This window comes from Amphiura filiformis, chromosome 8, assembly GCF_039555335.1.
Source record: "Amphiura filiformis chromosome 8, Afil_fr2py, whole genome shotgun sequence".
NCBI lineage: Eukaryota > Metazoa > Echinodermata > Ophiuroidea > Amphilepidida > Amphiuridae > Amphiura > Amphiura filiformis.
The window spans coordinates 53,714,916-53,734,410 of NC_092635.1; the positions used below are offsets into that span (position 1 = coordinate 53,714,916).

Here is a 19,495-nt window from a genome sequence, read left to right on the forward strand (position 1 = left end):
GACCAAAATTTATTTAAAAAAATCATATATCATGCACATGTACACTAAAAAAAATCCAATATGGATCTCATTTTTAGAAACTTTTCTTTTAGTCGAAAATATTATACTTCTCTGGGTTGATACAATGATGAACAAATTTACCCAGAGCAGCCAGCACACATAAAGGTTGAAAAAAAAATGCAAAAAACAGTGCTTACGGCCAGATTCGAACAGGTAACCTTTGTAATACTAGAACAACTCTGAGCAACGGAGGCACAATGGAGAAGAGCAGAAGATAGAAATCTTTATGACGAACATCATTCAAACCTATTGTTGCGGTTCAAATCCAGTTGGATGCACTGGTTTTCCCCAAAAATTGTTACCCTCTTAGTCTTACCCTGTAGTAAATAAAATGACAATGGCTATCACTTCTCAGTTAAAACATTGTAAGTGTCAAATCAGATTCTATAGTTTTTTAAAAACCATACAGCAATAAGTAATAAAAAATGTACACTCAAAAATCCAATATGGATCTGATTTTTAAAAACCTTCTTGCTTTTAGTTAGGCACCGGAGTTTCGCGCGATTTAAAACGGCAAAATGCGCTGGCCACTTTTTCAAAATCTTGAAAATGCGCCAAAAAAATAAGTCAAAAAGCGCTAAAATGCGTGATCCCATGTTATCAATGCAAAACACGAGAAAAACATCGGTAAAACCATGGCCTGTCAATCAATTACGAACGACTTCCGGTTCATTTCCAGTTTCTGGAAAAAATAAAAAATAAAGATGGCGACCATCACAAATCGTCGATCGAAATGTCGAAAGCAAGGGCAAATTTCCCCACATTATGCTTGGTTTAATGATCGTTATTTGTATTTTGATGTACATAAGTGAAGTTAGAACCAATATTGCGTGAATTTTCTTGTAAATGCTGCCGATTTGGGGCATAAAATCGTAAGTTTTAACTTTAAGCTTATCGATGGGTCAAAATCGTGAACATTCTCGATGGAACCCAAAATGCGCTTTGGACACCCAAATGCGCGAAAATGTGCGCTTTTGCGCGAACCGCGCAAAACTCCGGTGCCTACTTTTAGTATTGTACCCTGTAGTAAAATAATGGCAATAATGGCTATAACTAGGTCAAAACATTGCAAGTACTTAGATCCTTTTTGTACTGATGAAATATCATGATAAAAAAGTATAAAAACTTAAAAATACACATTACTAGATCCATTAATTAGTGTCATGAGCTTAACGAGGAATATTGTTTATTGATGTATCAAACCACACTTGTACAAAAATAGGATCAGATATCAATCAGTGATACAATTTTTTACAAACTGTGTAAAAATCAACTGGCGCATGATTAAAATGTCTCTAACACACTTACATTATACAAAATAAGGTTATTTGTGTCGTGAGTGAAAGTACATCGGGAAATTTATGTATAAAAGGTTTAGTATGCTTTTCTTGTTCATAATCATGGAAACACTCAGCAGTTGGGGCGAGCTCCGTCTATGGAGCCCCGATTCCGTGACGTGTCGACTACATAGCTGGCACCATCTAGGAAGATGAATTCCTGATCTTGACCGTTGATGTTTTCTGTGCGTTGGTTCTTGCTGTCACCAATTACTAGGACACGAGCACCTGGAAACAAAGCATCAGTAAAAGGAAACTTGATCAAGTCTGAATGGCAAGCTACTGTAAAAGCCAATAATTTTGCGAGAAGATATTTTCGCGATTTTGAAGATTTTGTCAATTGCGCGAGAATTAAATTTCGCGGTTTTGATATTGATACAATAGAAACCTAATGCAAAAGGTTATTTTCGCGAGTTTCTATTTTCGCGATTTTATGTCCATTCGCGAAATTCGCGAAAATTTCTACTTTTACAGTATTTCATTACAATGAAAGTTTTTCTGTGTTGGTAGACATTTTAATTTTTTTAAGTACGGTATTATTGAAAGCAATGCATTTTACAATTGAAGAGCTTTGTTTCAAAACCCCTTACATCCACTTGCCCATTTTTGAGAACACATCAAAAAAATCACTGATATATGGGGTTTGCAACAAAAGCAGTTTTTGGCGGGATGCTTGGGTAGGATGAGCATCCCACCAAAAACTGCTTTTGTTGAAAAACACCTTATATCAGTGATTATTTTGATGATTTTTTGATGTGTTCTCAAAATTGGGCAAGTGGATGTAAGGAGTTTTGAAACAAAGCTCTTCAATTGTTCTCACTGAGAGCAAACTAGTAACTAGTCTAGATACTGATCGGTTTAGATTTGGGTCAAGTCCACACTTACCTCCAGCAATGATGTCACAGGTACACCTTGGATCCCATTCTGGTTGCACATAACGTCTACCGCTTACAGCAACCTCACCAGTAGCAGCATTTAGGGAATGAAGGAATCGGAGCTTTCCATCGTTACGAACCTTGGTGATGTACACTACAAGAAGAAATAACACAAAATGGATTCTGGATAAACTTTTGTGAGAACAAGTTTAAAACAGGCCGAAAAACAAAAAGGCGCACTGCAACAGGGGCCCTGCATGTTTTTATCGATTCACTTCAATCAAAGGATTTGAACTAGTGTCACCAGGTTTTTCTGGTTAACAACAGAGCTCGACCTTAACTTTTTTTGGCACTAGCCAGTCGGGCGTGTAACTCTAAAAAGTTACACGCCCGACAGAAATCTTACAAGCCCTAATTTTGGAAGGAAATAATTTTACAATAAATGCGAAAAAGAAGACGGGAAGCGCCCGAAAAATTTTTAAACGTGGGCTAAATTGCCAAATATGAGCATCAAAATTCCACACGCCAGTCGGGCGTGTACTTTTAGAAAGTTACACGCCCGACAGCAAAAGCACACGCCATTGGCGTGTGTAAAAGTCGGGCCCTGGTTAATAACGTCATTGAATGAATGATGACAAGTATTTACAATCAATTTCTTCCTGGCCTTTGTTAAATTACTCCTAGTTTACTTACCATAGTCAGCATTGCAATAGTCTGTCTCCCAGCCTGCTGGTAGGTCCTCTGCACACACTGGACAACTCACTGAATACAATTAAGGTAATCAAATTAAAGACATCAATAAATTAAATATAGTCAGTCAAAGTTACAAGAAACGCCAGCGAAGTGGTTACATAACTCCCTGGTAACTGGATCACACAACTTTCGGAATTGATAGTACATGCCATAGACTTTGTGTTGCAATCATTTTGATTGCGATGCAGGACTCTAAAGCGTGATCCAGTTGACATACTGTAAAAACTTGATAGTTAGCATATGTGCTTACGATCGAGCGATTTGAGCAAATCATCGACACACATAGTTATATACGAACAAGTAAACCTGCAAATTTGTGTCTCAGCCCCATTAGCTCAGTTGGTAAAGCGCCGGACTTTGGTACAATTTTGTGTTTTCAAAAGCGCTTTATAGTAAGCACAGTAAGCTAACTATCGAGTGATAATCTGATTACACGTAACACTTCGCTGACAAATAGCAATATGCAAGGCAGACAACAATGATGGATTTTTAAGGACCAGCATGAGCCTTGTTTGCTTCATTCTATGGAACATGTCTGACAAGTGTTATTAGAATACACAGAACAACAACACTTATTATCAGTGTCAGCAAAACATAGACAAAGAGAAAAAATACTGATACAACTGACTACATCGAAATTGAGCAGGGGTGGGGGCAGAGAGCGCTTGGGAGGGCGACAGAATTTCTTACTGCTATGCACATACATATATCGTTGGGTTTTTTTGCAGATTCCTTCAACTGTAGTAAGTCAGTGTCCTGTCAAACTATTAAGGCACAGTCTTGTAAATAAACTGTTTGATTATTCCCCCTTTTGAATGCTTTTCCAAACAAATGATTAACAAATACTGACTTGAGAAGAATAAAATAAGAAGCCAAGGGTTTAGCGCAACAAAGGGCTATCTGCAATAGCTGCCCTGTAGACAATTTGACCATTTCTGCATTCTATCTTGTACAGTGTACACAAATGACACCTGGCAGCTATTGCAGATCCTTTGTTGCACTATACACTCGAAGTCATTACAACCCTTCATCAGTGTTGTGTTTCTGCAGTAAACAGCCGATTCAGACTTATAAAGGTAAATATTTTTCATACACCACAAAGTACAAATGCTAAGCAGATGGCCCGGGTGGCATTAGATCAACTGTTAAAAGCGTCTGCATTAAAATCAGTGTTTGTGTATCAAATATTTCTTCCATGGCTGAACAGATTTGACTATTCCTGTGATTACACTGGAGTAGGGAACTTTATTGATGCAGCGAACAGACCATTTTGGTCCGAAAAAAAGAAAGAAAAAGATATAGGCCTAATAATAAATAAATATAAATAAGTAAATGGGTACATAGATAATTATGTTACTAAATAAATACAACTTTTAAAAGATTATAACCATATCAAATAATAATTGTTAGGACCTGGTCCTGTAAATATTTATAATAATTTATAATTACAATAATACACTTCTTATAGGTCGATTTAAAAAAAAAATATTCTGACGAACAAAGAAAAAAATAATTATTATATAGCTTTTCGCCGACACTAAATCACTTCAATGAGCTAATATTTGAACAACATGCATTTAGTTGAATGCTAAAGCCTCACCAGGAACTGGTTCAGACGAGTTCAACATGTTGTTTTAGCCTTGTATTGCCATCATGTCGGATGTGTAAAGTAGAATTGCTGTTCATCGCAGCATGGCTTTGCGAGTTTTTGTGAATCAATTTTAGAACTTTTGATCATTGCAACGTAGGAGCTTGTCCTAAAATCAGGCCTCAAAATAAGAAAAAAAATCTTTAAAAAATTCTTAAGGTCCTCCGGACCCTTGCCTTTGAAATTTCAAGGGTCCTTACCAATTTTCAAGGGTCCGGGTCCGACTCCGGACCCTTGCCTTTGAAATTTCAAGAGAGAGAATTAGCTACGGCGATCACGGTATGTAGATAGTATAACACTGAAAACCCGGGTTGAAAACTTGATGGGAAACTATAATGAAAATGTTCTCAGGGAGCTGGATGTATTACGTCATGTATGTGAACCAGATTTTCCAGTGGAACAACAAATCTAGGATTTTCTGCTCTTTGCTTGGTTCAATTTTTACGGGTCACATGGACCTGTACTGTAAGGAAATTTGCGGGTCTGTGCCTACTTTCACAGGTATTTGACGCAAGGACGTGCCTTATTTCAAACGCTGCCTAAAATAGCGCAAAACATCGATTAACATGACATATAACTGGGACAGTGTTTGAATGCATAGAATTTTGAACCACCGGCTGTGTCAGTGTTGAAATTTTACAGTGCATCGAAGCACCCCAACTGCCTGTTTATAAAAATATACAGATTTACTCCATGCGCATATTTAGTGAAGATTTTCCATTTGATCAAGTAACAATTTTTTTATACATGTACATGCATGCATGCACCATGAATATTTTGCAATTAATTAGCAACATGAATATAACTGCAAGTAAGCAAGGAATCAAGGAAAGTCAATGTTTATGTTTTCTTATCAACAAATAAATTCAATTGCCACTTTCAAACATTTTTTTTTTTCATTCTTAGTAATTGTGGAGGATAAAGTTGGTGAACGGGTTCAAAAACTATTGTGACCCATATGATATCAATTTTCCAGACACAAACTGACTTTGCTTGATCACTGTGGAATTAATTCTGGGGAATAAATAAGGCAGGCTGCAGGTGTTATGCGATGAATAGGATGGATATGTTGAGTAATTAGGCATTATGTGAATTGGATTAATGGTAGTTTAATGGAAAAGAGTATCTGTGTTAGGTTGTCATAACGTATCAGACAACAAGTTTCTATGCCGAAATCCTGATCTATTTCAGATTAAGCACAAGTGCCCACTGTAGTTGTTAGTAAAATTTAGGTTAAAAAGATACAGAAAGGGGGAAAATCACTCAAAAGAGACACAAAACACTACAAATTGGTAATTACCTTTTGGAAAATACAAATTTTACAAATTATTAGGTGATAGGAACAAAAAAAAATGAAAATGAAAAACAAACTGACAGATCCGGGATTGGAGTGGCTAACAGTGTTTCTATTGAGCATCCAGACATTTTCCGGCAAAACTTTGGCAGGCTAAAAATGGGGAATTTGACATTTCTACTGAGATATACTTTTTGATAAATATCATATCATGCTGACCTGTCATTTTGTGAGTTTGCCGGTTAAAGGTCACATGCACAAGTGCAGAAATAAATAGCAGTTTCTCTGCGGCATGTGCATTCACATGGAACTGTGTGTTTCTATTGATGATAGCCGGAAAACTTCTGTAGCATTACCCTTATTCTAGAAAGATCATTTCTAGTTAAACCTCTTGCCACCATTACCCTTATTCTAGAGAGATCAATTCTAGCTAATCCTCTTGCCTCCATTAATTGGTAATTGGTGGATGATCAAAATAAATTGGTTAGACGGAAGATTCCGGCAAATATGTCTCATTAGAAACATGTTATTAAGAGGTTGTAAGTGGTTGTTAGTACTCAAAAATAGGCTGATTATATATATCATTTTGCATATCTAAGGGCTTGGATGGTGGTTGTGCAGGGGAAGGGGCTTGTTTTCTTTGAAGCCCTCTCCCTGGATCCATCAGTGTCAGCGATTAATAAACTTATACACTAAAAAACACAACAAAACTTCAACTGAACTAAACAAAACTAAACGCTAAACTAAACAAACTCTTGTGCAGTGGCGTTCCGGGTAAAATTTGAAAGCAAGGCTAACTTGCAAAGTAATACTGCTGACATACTAACAAACATGACCAAAAAGTGATAAAACAATTTTTATCTTTTACACTGGGCCAGGCACTGGATGCAGTTGGGTGTGTCAAAATTTCTTAAACATTTTTAAAATGGTAGAAATTATGAAAAAATAAAGCGTAAAACTGAAAATGTGCTACAGCAGGGGTTTAAAGAGATATCACCCCTTAAGAAAAGCTCAGCATCCAATTCCAGAAATTATTTTAAAAAACATTTCTGATGAATTTTGTTCCTTTTATGGGTCAATTTCTAGGAGACTGGCATCTCTGCTAGAGAGAGATGCATACATCAAATTTTGGCCACTTTTGTCCCAGCATCTTGATTCAGAGGAAAACTTTCCCTTCACCCACCCCACCAACTTGCAATGGGACGCTACTGCTCATTTATTAGAGATCGATTGATCCACTTTCTCACCAACACAATTATTTTGGGCATCTAATTCATATCCGGGTGCACATCTACATGCATATGTGCCGCGCCAGTTTATGCAAACATAGCCTTCACCGCATATATCAGGTACTACTGTGCATTCATCCACATCTGCAGGGGGCAAGATTAGACAATAATATAACATGACAATAATAATTACTCTGGAAGCAATCAAGTTCCTACTTCTATCAGAACATGCAACAAAAATAATGTTAAATGGATTGGCTTAGATTTTAAGGTGGGTTCTTAATTTTTATTATTTTTTAAAATTTTAATGAAAGTAAAATGTTACAGTTACCCCACCACATATAATTTAAAGTTTGTTTGGCTTATAATAGGCTTAACTAAAAATTTTAACTCATAACATCATGTATTGATATAGAATAACATGCACGCAGTTGGTCACAGCACTTATATGCTAGTTGAGCATTGCATGTGTGACTGGTGCACGCTTATGTGAATTTACATGAGCGTAAGTTGGGACTTTATTCGCCAGCAAAGTTACGTAATGTTACTATGTCAACGGGATCACATGCTTGAGTATTGAACCACGATCAAAACAATCACCACACAAAGTATATGGCACTCAAAGGAGAAAATAGCGTGATCCGGTAACCAATAGAATTATGTAACCACTTTGATGGTGAATTGATGGGTGCAGTAACAAAAACTGAAGTCATTTTTATTATAAGCCGAACAAACTTAAGCCAAAGAAATCATATCAGATTACTGCTTTCTTCGAAAAATTACAAGTCCAAATCCCAACAAAAACTATTGGTCATGGTCACACAACCCCTTCACACTATCCATTGTTCCTAGTCTCAAAAAGTTGTTAATGATTTGAGTGTGGTTAAAGGTTAATTATTTTCATCAGAATTTATTTTTATACCAAAGTGAAACACTGAAGTTAATGAGAATCAGTTGGTTGATCTAAAACATGTCTATTTAAAAACAACATAACTCAAAATCTCTGCCAGCCACTTTAAAGGCACATGCATTTATTGTTTGCATCTTAAGAGGGAACATGCAAAGTAAAAGATTTTGAAGTCTTGGGCCTACATAGTACATCTATTATGCTTGATATTAGTTGGTAGAAATGTTGCTCTAAGACCTAGAGACCTTTGGTTCAAATTTTTTTTTATTTCTTAGCCAATTTGCGATACAGATTAATATTTAAAAAAAACCTTCATATTTTGTTTTTATTTTTCTGTGCACTATATTTTTCCAAATATCCAGATAGTTGGCCAGTTTTGATAAACCTGTCTAAGGGTTCATATTGAAATTCCCTTACACAGGAAGGTGTGCGCCATCCTGCAGCTTTCCTGTGCTAGCCTTCTTTTGTTAAAATCCTGGGCAGGGTGTATCACTGATGCATATAATCCATCTGTTTTATGACCGAGCTTTCCTGAGGCGCGCGCTTAGCGAGGGGAATCCTGCCTTCTTTCTGTGTGAAAACGTGGTAGGGTATTTCAATATGAGCCCTAACTGCCCTTGTTTTTCAGTTTTAGAAAAAATCTGTCAAAATTGCACCGATAAATGACTGTGATACTTTCCGTCTGGTATCTCAAAAATATCAACCTAAACTCTTCTTGAAATTCCTGTTGATATTGAAATGACTGAATGTGTGACATGAACAATGCAGATGTAGAAACATAGAAATAAATTTCCCGCCAAAAAGATATAGGCTGTATCAAAATGATTGGTACCCATCAGCTTCCAGTGATTATGGACAAGACTGTCACATCAACATGCAACATGTGAGCTACCTTATTTATGGATGAATGTTACAAGAGGTCATAAAACTATAAATCTTGGGTATTTTAAGAGGATCCAATGTGGTATATTGAAGAAACAGGCTTTGTCAATAAACACCAAAAACAGATGGGTATCAGTCATTTTGATAAAACCTGTAGATGGGCGATTCCATTTAAAATCCACACTACCCTTGTGGAAGATTTTGGAAATATCTTCCACAGAGGGAGTATGAATTTCAAATGGAATTAGCAGCTCCATTTGAAACTCACTCTCCCTCGAGGGATTCATGTTGAATCTTTTTCAGAGGATATATGAAATTCAAATGGAGCTGCATAATGTGCACTCATTCCACATGGAATTCATACTCCCCTGTGGCAGATATTTCCAAAAATCTTCCACAGGGGTAGTGTGGATTTTAAATGGAACAGCCTGATAGGTAACACATGCTCATAGTGCAAACATGCAATCATGCAATGTAACCTGTGTTATGAAACTAGGCATTGAATATTACGGGGTGAATGCAATGAAATTAAACTGAGAAGGTAGCCTCCACCATATTTTCTTGTTGCTCACAAAGCATAAAATATTGTACCTCCTCATTACTTGGCATATACCAATATGCTTTACAGTGTGTGCCTGTTTGTAATTGTGTGTTTTATCTAGTACATATGGGGCTATGCAATAATTATCTGTAGCTCCGGGTGGGCAAATTTCAAAATGGTCCGTCAAAAAATGCTTGCCCCTCCTCTCAGAATGCAAAAAAATCTATTCCACTCTCAGCCTGCCAAAAAAGAATCTTTGCACCCTGCTTTGCACATGCCAAAGTTTTTGCGAACCCATGGTCTAGATATATAATGCAAGCATAGATAGCAGGACATTTTGCATGTTTTAACTTCTCCGTACCGTTTTTTCAAGGTGCCCCATAAATGTGTGCCAAAAATCTCTTTCCCTTCCTTTTGACTTGTTCACCATCTCTTTCCACTTCCTTTTTTGACATGTCAAAAATTTCCTTCCCCCTTTTTTTGCAATGCCCCCAGCATTTCCTTCCCCTTTTTTGCCAGGGGAATGAGGGGGGAAATGATTATTGCATAGCCCCTAAACTTATACAATTAAGTGGCAAGTTCTTACCAAGTTTGATAAAACAAACATGTTGTGAATTGAAATATAGGCTCATAAAACTATGTCCCTCTTTATATTAAGCAGTATGACCAAATATCCTATTGGTATGGTTATGGTTTATGTAATCATCAAAGAAACATGACATGCCTGCAGCAAGGCTGGTAAAAGTGGAAATACCCATCCAAGTTCTTAATTTTACCTCAAGAAGAGTACTTCCACTTCAGCTTTTGGGCTATTGCACTTGAAATCCATACAACCCTATGGAAAACACAACCTTAATCTCCTACACACAGTGTGAACTTTAAATGATGTTTATACCTCAAGTCTCCTGTTGATAGTAACGCCATGTTGGATTTTGCAGTGTCAGATTCGAATCATGCATGTTAACCTAATGCTACACAAGCATTGTTGCACCGAAAACTTTAAAACCATGTTGCAAGTTAACCTAATACCGCAGGGCATATACATATGTGTTGAAGTGTTTTGTCCGTACACTGGCGACGCAACTGCATAAAAATGCATTGATTCGAATCTGCCACTGCGAAATCCAACATGCCATTACTCTCAACTTGGGACAAGACACAATATAGTATTCCCTAACCCTCTGAGCACTACCTGCCGATCTAACATTGCCCCTGATTGGTCAATTACATGATATCTTCACTTTAATCACCAATCAGAATGGAGCTTTGCATATAATTCACCCCAATTTTTTTGTGTGGTGAAATTATTCTAACAATGTTGCTGATTGAACCAATTGATAATAAAAATTTCTTTTTGGCCAATCGGCAGGTAGTTCTAATGGGGCTTATGTACCCACTCACCTACGCACGTATCGTCTACCCTAGTGTACCCTTCAATACAACCACATTCGTAGTAGCCGATCTGATTGGTACATACACCATTGTCACCACAAATCATCGCATCTTGTTGACATTCATTAGTGTCTAAAAGGAAAAACAATGTCAATATTTTTATGTAGAAGACCACGCAGGAGCGGTTTAAGTTGAATTTAAAATTGGGAAGGTTTAAGAATATTTTCCTCCAAAATTTGCAGGAATAGCAAAAACAAGGTAGAGACTTTATATGGAATTCAAATAAAACACTCTTTATGGTTGCCATTTGTAGACCCTCCCTCTGGTCCATGGAGAATGACTGGTAATGTAGATTACATAGCATTAAAAATCAACCCAATACATGGACCCTCCCAGTCTGTAAGCAATTTGACTTCCAGTTCCCACAAAATGCTGGGAGTTCACTTTTACGGATTTGGAGTCACGCAATCTTTCTATATACCACGTCCATGTTTTCACTACATTAACGTTTGTGCAAGCGACTAAAACAAAGATATTGTATCCGACCAATCAACGCAGCTTGGCAGCGCGGGGATATTTGAAAAGACTTCCCTAGCTAAATAATGTGCAAACATTTGCAAACCCGCACTACGATAATATACGCATAATATGGACAATAGGGCCAAGTCCGAGTCAGTGGTTGCCTTTTTATTATTGCGGCGTCCACGGTACCATGGGTCTATATCAGACTCGTGCCACTTGAGCTCAATACCTCTCAGTTGTTGACAAGCAATGACAAGTGTCCCATCCGATCTTGCGTCACATCCCGCGGCATAGCTTTGTGCTACCATATTTGAATTGAAACTGGGGCGGGGCTTTCGTAATTGACATCAGAATCACCGGGCTTCGTTAAAGCGAATATTTGGAAGTGAAATCTCTAACACTTCGGAACAGTCTCGGCGTGGGGAGCGGTCACTGAATTTTAGCGTTCAATATAGAAGGTGTGATCAGTGTAGTGGCATCAATTTGAGCTAATTTGTGTAGAGAGAGGAATTGTTTTAGGGCTGTGAATTTAGAATTGGGGGGGGGTGAAGGACTATGGCATATTTTGGTAGGCTATTATGTAATTATGTATCGTTCCATTATCCAGGCCGGACCGAACCGAGACTGTGGGACAGTCTATGCCATTTGTTGATGAGTTGATCATAGATCTTGTCTTCTTGTCTGGCTTGTTAGCGCCCTGTTATTTGTTCATGGTGCTCTGCCCCCTACTTCTTAATCCAGATTGCCTCCCAGTGGCATAACTAGGGTTGGAATCGCCCAGGGCAAGAAATAAAATTGGCGCCCCTACAACCCTCCCGAGAATATCTTAGACGCAGGGGTGTGGGAATGGCATCAGTTCAATATTTTTTTAAGTGAGGCCGATTTGCGCCCCCCTAGTTATGCCACTGTTGCCTTCTTCAGCCAGTGTGACAAACTACAAACTAGACAAGATCTGCGATCAATTCATCAACAAACAACAACCAGGAAGTTTGGAAACGTCATCAAGACCAAACAGTGTTAACGTTCATCGAACATCTAGAAACACACCACAACAGAGTGATCAAGATTCCTGACAGGAATTAAAATATTTATAAGTACCAGAATAATTGGATCTGAAAAAGAACCTTTTTTTACTAAATGAACTATAAACTGATGCATTTGCTTCAAGAACAACAATTTCAGTGACATTATTAAAAACTGGTATTTGAATTAATTGACCACATAACAGTTGAATTTTAAGTATGAACACTGATAGACCTGTTTTTTTCTTACCAACACAAACATCAGTAGCACCAACTCTCTGGTAGCCTTGTGCACATTCACAGGAGTATGTTCCAACCAAGTTATTACAGATGCTGTTGAGGCCACAGATATCAGCAGCCATTACACATTCATCTTGATCTGTAAGGGACAAACATTAATTTGTGTTAATTATTCTTGAACCGTGGCTACTCATTCAGTACTTGAGGCCCTGAGAATGATTTATGGTGGACTATTAGTAGGCTTAGACCAAAAATGCGAGATGGCAACTTGAAAATGCGAGAAAAAGCAAGATTTATGCCCCAAAATTGGCGAAAAAAAAAAAGTCAAAACATATTGTGGGCAGTATTTCATTGACTCCATATGCCTGAGTGATACCAAAACAAATAGCCGACCGGACTGTCAAAAATACATCAGTTTTGTCCTTTAATATATTGGAAAAAAGTCACTAAAATTATTTGGTAACATTTTTGTAATAAAAAGATCCAAAAAGCAGTTCTATGAAGGGGATATAAAGCACAAAAAATAATATTTAAACATAGTATCCATTTTCAAATATTTACCAATTTTAGTGAACGAGGCTTAGTGTCAAAACCACTTTATGTACAAATTCAATGGGGTTTCATAATGATAAAAAATGGCATAACTCAAAAACGCTTTGTTGGCAAAAATTAAAATTTGGCATGCAAGTTTTTCACATCCTGTATCATTTTCAACCAAATCTGTGCATGACACCGTAGCCGATAATACTACCTTAAGCTTTTTTAGTTGCAATGGTTGTCGAATTCTGCAACCATTCGTCACAGAAATAGATTTTCGTGGTATAAATGAATCTTTTAAAAGCAAGAAATGCACTAAAAAGTGAGATTCACGGCGAGAAAAGCGAGATTATGTTTTCTCTCTAAGCCTAGCTACAAGATTCAGCAGCAGACTAACAGTAATCATCAATAACAATGGGCTGAGACAACCCATAAACCAATTTTGAATCTATATTTATGAGAGAGGTTTTTAATACAAGTATCCACCTACATAAATGACAGCCAGTGAAAAAAATCACTGACCATCCAGGATTTGAACCTGGGACCTTCAGATTTCTGGACCCATGCTCTACCAACTGAGCTAATGATGGAGAAGAACAGTGATGTTATTATCTATAGGTCTTTACCTCAATACATGTCCTTAATTATCTTCATTCAAAAAGCTTAGAAGAGGTTTTGGAAATCATTCCAAATTCATATTCCAGATGAACAATCACGCCCCAATCATTGTTCAAAGCCATCTCAATGATACTCCAGTCATTTCTAAAAACTTACCTTCACACATGCCTTGATCATTTTGCTTGAATCCTTCTATGCAACTACAAGTGTAGCCTCCTTCTGTGTTCACACACACTGCGTTGTCTCCGCATATATTAGGGTCTTCTTCGCATACACCTGCCACTGATAATTCAAGGCAATCATTACAAATAGTAGAATAGACTTTTACGACGGGAGCTCATAACAATTGGCGAGATTTTAGTGGGTTAGCTGTTTGGAATAAAATACCTAAGAATGAGACATGTGGGCCGCTCCTTGCCTGCTAAGACAAAGAGCCGTTCAGGACCACTAAAACTTTTACATTAGCAGATATGCGAGGTCTGCTTGTTCTCTGTTGACAAGGGGCGCCTACATGTCTCATTCTTAGCTACATTGTCCGTAAGAAGTCAGAGCTACTTTTGAAGTAAACTTGACAATTCTTAACTTGTCCGATGGCGAACTCACTAAAAAAAACTAATTGTTATGATTACATTAAAAAATATGAGTCACTTTTTAAATTAAGTCACTTTTTTATGGAAAACAGACAAAATATTTTTGAAATGAGATTAAATGGATGGCATCGCCATAAGGTTAAAAAATCAACTAAAATATGAATATTCTTGCAAAATAATATAATATTATTACATAATATGTGACAAAAGCAATCAGAACAATAATATTGTTTAATTTTATCGCATTTCATTGTGTTCCGCATATAATATCTCAGGAATTTTAATTACAAAATAATTGTAAGCATGTTGTAGCTTATTAGGGAACAAACCAAAAGATCGATAACGTCCTTTAAACGTAACTAGTTTCATTTCTCAGCCGACCCCCTCCCTCCCTGCCAGAAACGTAATAATGAAATGTTGACAATTTTGACATAATAATAATAATGACACATTCTTCAGGCCGATGTTTTTGTACAAACGTAATCGAGTATTTTAACCCCCTCCCCCCCTAAATGAAACTAGTTTCGTTTATAGGACGTCATCGATCTTTTGGTTTGTTCCTTTAAATTGGGAAGAATACTGGGCTATTCCCATTGAAATCCACACACCCTCTATGGAAGATATGTCCTTTATCTTCCACAAATTGAGTATAGATGTCAAATGGGGTTATCCTGCTCTGGCAAAAAAATGATAAAAATGCAGATACATCTTTCCTGCATTATTGCCCACAACTTGGCGTCTTATGGATTTGGTGAAATAAAATCTATCATGAAAATTGCTTAGCAAATAATTTATTGCTTCACCAGTACCTCGTAAAGATTCGTCAAATGGCACACAGTGGCCCCCTTGACATAACTGGAATTTTAGGTACAAACTGAAAGTGGACTCCCGTAAAAAATCCCACCAACAAATAAGGGCAAGGACCTGTAATTCTTGTTGGGATTTCAGATGAGGGAGATCTCTATTTTTATGTGAAATTTGGCCCAATTCAAAGGAGCCGATGTACGCAATCAGGCAAATCTTTGCGGTATGAATAATGAATTTCATGCAAATAATGTGATAGTTAGTGATAGTAAACATGTAAACATTTGCATAGCTTAACGTAACTGCTGGAATTGTAATACTTAAATTGCTGTAAACACCACAGTGTTAATAAATATCACATTTTAAAGCACACATGCAGAAAATTACAAACAAAACAGTTCACAGACAAAGACAAAGACGGACTTGTCTCCAAAGTTGTTGTTTGTTTCACACAATAGCGCAAATTTGTAGAAAAGCAAAGCGGCAATGCTTTATATTAATGCATAGCATAGAATCACACTGGAGAAAGTTGACTCTGCCAGGATTGACAGTCACTCATAGAGCAGGAAACAATGTATATCATGTTTGTTTTGCCATGTCCTTGACAAACTTTGGATTTAAGTACTTGCTTGTTTGCTCCTTGACCACCCATGCATAAATGCATAATACCAAGAACGATCTGCAACATTGAATTGTCATGCGTGGGGACCCCAAAAATGATCAGCAACATTGAATTGTCATGCGTGGGGACCCAAAAAATGATCTGCAACATTGAATTGTCATGCGTGGGGACCCCAAAAATGATCTGCAACATTGAATTGTCATGCATGGGGACCCAAAAAATGATCTGCAACATTGAATTCTTAAACACTTGAGATCGTTCCTGCAATTTTATTGGTTCTTGACACGATATCACACGGGTCAGCGCGTGTGCATCAACGCGATACGCGTACTCGCTATTTGAACCAATCGGAGGCGCATATCAACAACAGGACTGATCGATTATAAGCCCTAGGTAGTTCCTTGTAAAATGTAGGATTTTATATGATTTAAATTTGTAATACTTATGATATTTCTATTTGAATTGAAGTGTTTAAGAATGAGTATAAAGGTATTGTTTTTAGCCACTGTCGTGGATCTATTGTCTCATATGGCAACATCATTATTTTTGGCATAAAACAATGTCGCCCGTGTTATATGAGACGATAGATGCACTCCAGTGGCTAAAAACAGTACCTTTATTCTCTCATTGTCATGCATAATGTTGTATCTGTGACATTTCATGAGCTGAGTGCAAGATGGTCATAAGTGCTTTGTTATTACTATGCACTTACACCTTTCTTGTACTCAGCTGATGATTTATCAGCAAGAGCTTTGATTAAACAGTTAGCATCAAAGAACTTGAACAAAATATATAATGGGCTATTCCAATTGAAATACATTCACCTTCTATAGAAGAATATAACCTTAATCTCCAAAACAGGGGGTTGTAGAATTCAAACGAAGTCACTCATCTTCAGGTTACCCTATTAGAAATTCCTGCATCCTGTGTGGAAGATTAAGGTCATGTCTTCCATAAGGAGTGTAGAGATTTGAACTGGAACAGCTAGCCCAATGCCTTGTTTGAAATTACACACACAAAATAGCATGTACTAAGAACAAGTTTTGCAAGAGCATGGCAAAGCAACTCAAAGGCACATCATGTTCCCTTTCTAGGAGCTATATACAAACATGGTGGAGCCCACCTCCTCCAGTTTAGACCCGCTGTACCAACCTATTGGGTCAGGAGCACACTCGCCAACATACACCACGGTAATAACAGTTTGAGTTTCACATGCTGCTGCTGCTAAATCACAGTCATTGGGATACGTTACGCCATTACTGCCACACACTGGGTCATAGTTTGCAGGGCACGGAAAGTTGCAAACACTACTACATTCTCCTTGTGACACCAATTCGATAGTTGAATCTTTGCACTGTGCAACTTCCAGCAGACATAAGTTGGAATAGGTTTTACCATCACTGCCACACACAGGAACATGTTCTCTAGTACAGATTTCAGAGCACTGCTGACATTCTCCTTGTGAAGCAACTTGAATGCTTGGGTCTCTGCACTGTGCAACTTCCAGCAGACATAAGTTGGAATAGGTTTGCCCATCACTGCCACACACAGGAACGTGCTCAAGTACAGATTTCAGGGCACAGTGGACATTCCCCTTGAGAAGCAAGTTGAATGCTGGGATCTTTGCACTGTGCAGCTTCCAGCAGACATCCATTAGAATATGTTTTCCCATCACTGCCACAGACAGGTGAAAACTCAAAAGTACAGATTTCTGGGCATGAAGGACATTCCCCTTGAGAAGCAAGTTGAATGCTTGAGTCTTTACACTGTGCAACTTTCAGCAGACATAAGTTGGAATAGGTTTGCCCATCACTGCCACACGCAGGAACATGCTCTCTAGTACAGATTTCAGGGCACTGTGGACATTCCCCTTGTGAAGCAAGTTGAATGCTGGCATCTTTACATTGTGCAACTTCTAACAGACACATATTATCATAGGTTTGTCCATTAGAGCCACACACAGGAAGAAGCTCTCTAGTACAGATTTCAGTGCACTGTGCTGTTGGGGGACATTCACCTTTAGAGGCTAGAATGGCGGTTCTATCTGAATCAGTTTGGCAAGTCACTTGGTAAAATTCACAAGCATTGTTGTATGTTTGGCCATTGCTGCCACAGACAGGACTATAGTCGGTGGGACAAATGTCAGGACAAGTAACGGTAATAGTGTCTGGACATTCGCCTTCAGATATCATTGGAATTATTGTATCAGCTATACAACGTGCTCTAAATAGTTCACATTCATTGCCGTATGTTTTGCCATCGCTACCACACAGAGGTTTATAGGAACTTGGACAGACGGCTAGGCAACCATTTTTACCGCTTGTATTTTCAGAGCATTCTCCATCAGCAATGCCCCAAATCCTTTGACGCGCTGTGCATGATGCTTTTAGAAGTTCACAGTCATTATCGTAAGTTACATTGTCACCACCGCAGATGGGTTTGTAAATGAAAGGACAAATGTCCGGACACCCTTGGATTGCTGCCTCTTGAATTGATGGTCCAGAGCATTCGCCAAGAGATACAACAGTAATGGATGCATCGTGACAGGCTGCTTTCTGCATCTCACAGTAGTTCACATAGGTCTGGGTGTTACTAGCACAGACAGGGCTGTAGATTGACGGGCAAACAATCTGTGAACAAAGAGTTCCAGCTGGCACCTCTGCTGGAACTGCTTCTTTGCATTTCCCTTCCGATACCAAAACAATGGAGCTGTCTTGGCAAGTTGCCTTTTTGAGTTCACAGTCACTGGGATAAGTATTATTATCACTACCGCACACAGGTCTATAGATTTGTGGACAAAATCCAAGACAATGTGATTTTTGGCATTCCCCTTGTGAAGCAAGTTGAATGCTCGGATCTTTGCACTGTGCAACTTCCAGCAGACATAAGTTGGAATAGGTTTGCCCATCACTGCCACAGACAGGAACATGCTCTCTAGTACAGATTTCAGAGCACTGCGGACATTCCCCTTGTGAAGCAAGTTGGATGCTTGGGTCTCTACACTGTGCAACTTCCAGCTGACATCCATTGGAATAGGTTTTCCCATCACTACCACAGACAGGTGCAAACTCCAAAGTACAGATTTCTGGGCATGAGGGACATTCCCCTTGAGAAGCAAGTTGAATGCTTGGGTCGCTACACTGTGCAACTTCCAGCATACATCCATTGGAATAGGTTTTCCCATCACTACCACAGACAGGTGCAAACTCCAAAGTACAGATTTCAGGGCATGATGGACATTCCCCTTGTGAAGCAAGTTGAATGCTGGGATCTTTGCACTGTGCAACTTCCAGCTGACATCCATTGGAATAGGTTTTCCCATCACTACCACAGACAGGTGCAAACTCCAAAGTACAGATTTCTGGGCATGAGGGACATTCCCCTTGAGAAGCAAGTTGAATGCTTGGGTCGCTACACTGTGCAACTTCCAGCTTACATCCATTGGAATAGGTTTTCCCATCACTACCACAGACAGGTGCAAACTCCAAAGTACAGATTTCTGGGCATGAGGGACATTCCCCTTGAGAAGCAAGTTGAATGCTTGGGTCGCTACACTGTGCAACTTCCAGCTGACATCCATTGGAATAGGTTTTCCCATCACTGCCACAGACAGGTGCAAACT

The 19,495-nt window shown here is 38.3% G+C and overlaps 1 protein-coding gene across 19 annotated transcripts in view; it reads right to left on the reverse strand.

Moving 5' to 3' along the window:
- LOC140159218 (alpha-2-macroglobulin-like) overlaps window positions 1-19,495 on the reverse strand; it is a 206,635-nt gene that overhangs the window by 96,787 nt on the left and 90,353 nt on the right. For 15 of the 19 annotated variants that reach the window (XM_072182617.1, XM_072182616.1, XM_072182612.1 and 12 more), the window contains 3 exons: window positions 14,014-14,139; window positions 12,713-12,841; window positions 10,928-11,050 (listed from right to left, as the gene is read on the reverse strand). In XM_072182617.1, coding sequence (XP_072038718.1) covers window positions 10,928-11,050; window positions 12,713-12,841; window positions 14,014-14,139 — 378 coding nt within the window. Of the gene's footprint in view, window positions 1-632; window positions 1,626-2,282; window positions 2,427-2,965; window positions 3,035-7,214; window positions 7,341-10,927; window positions 11,051-12,712; window positions 12,842-14,013; window positions 14,140-19,495 lie in introns of those variants that run through there. The other 4 variants (XR_011859857.1, XR_011859856.1, XM_072182625.1 and 1 more) reach the window with 3 other exon arrangements.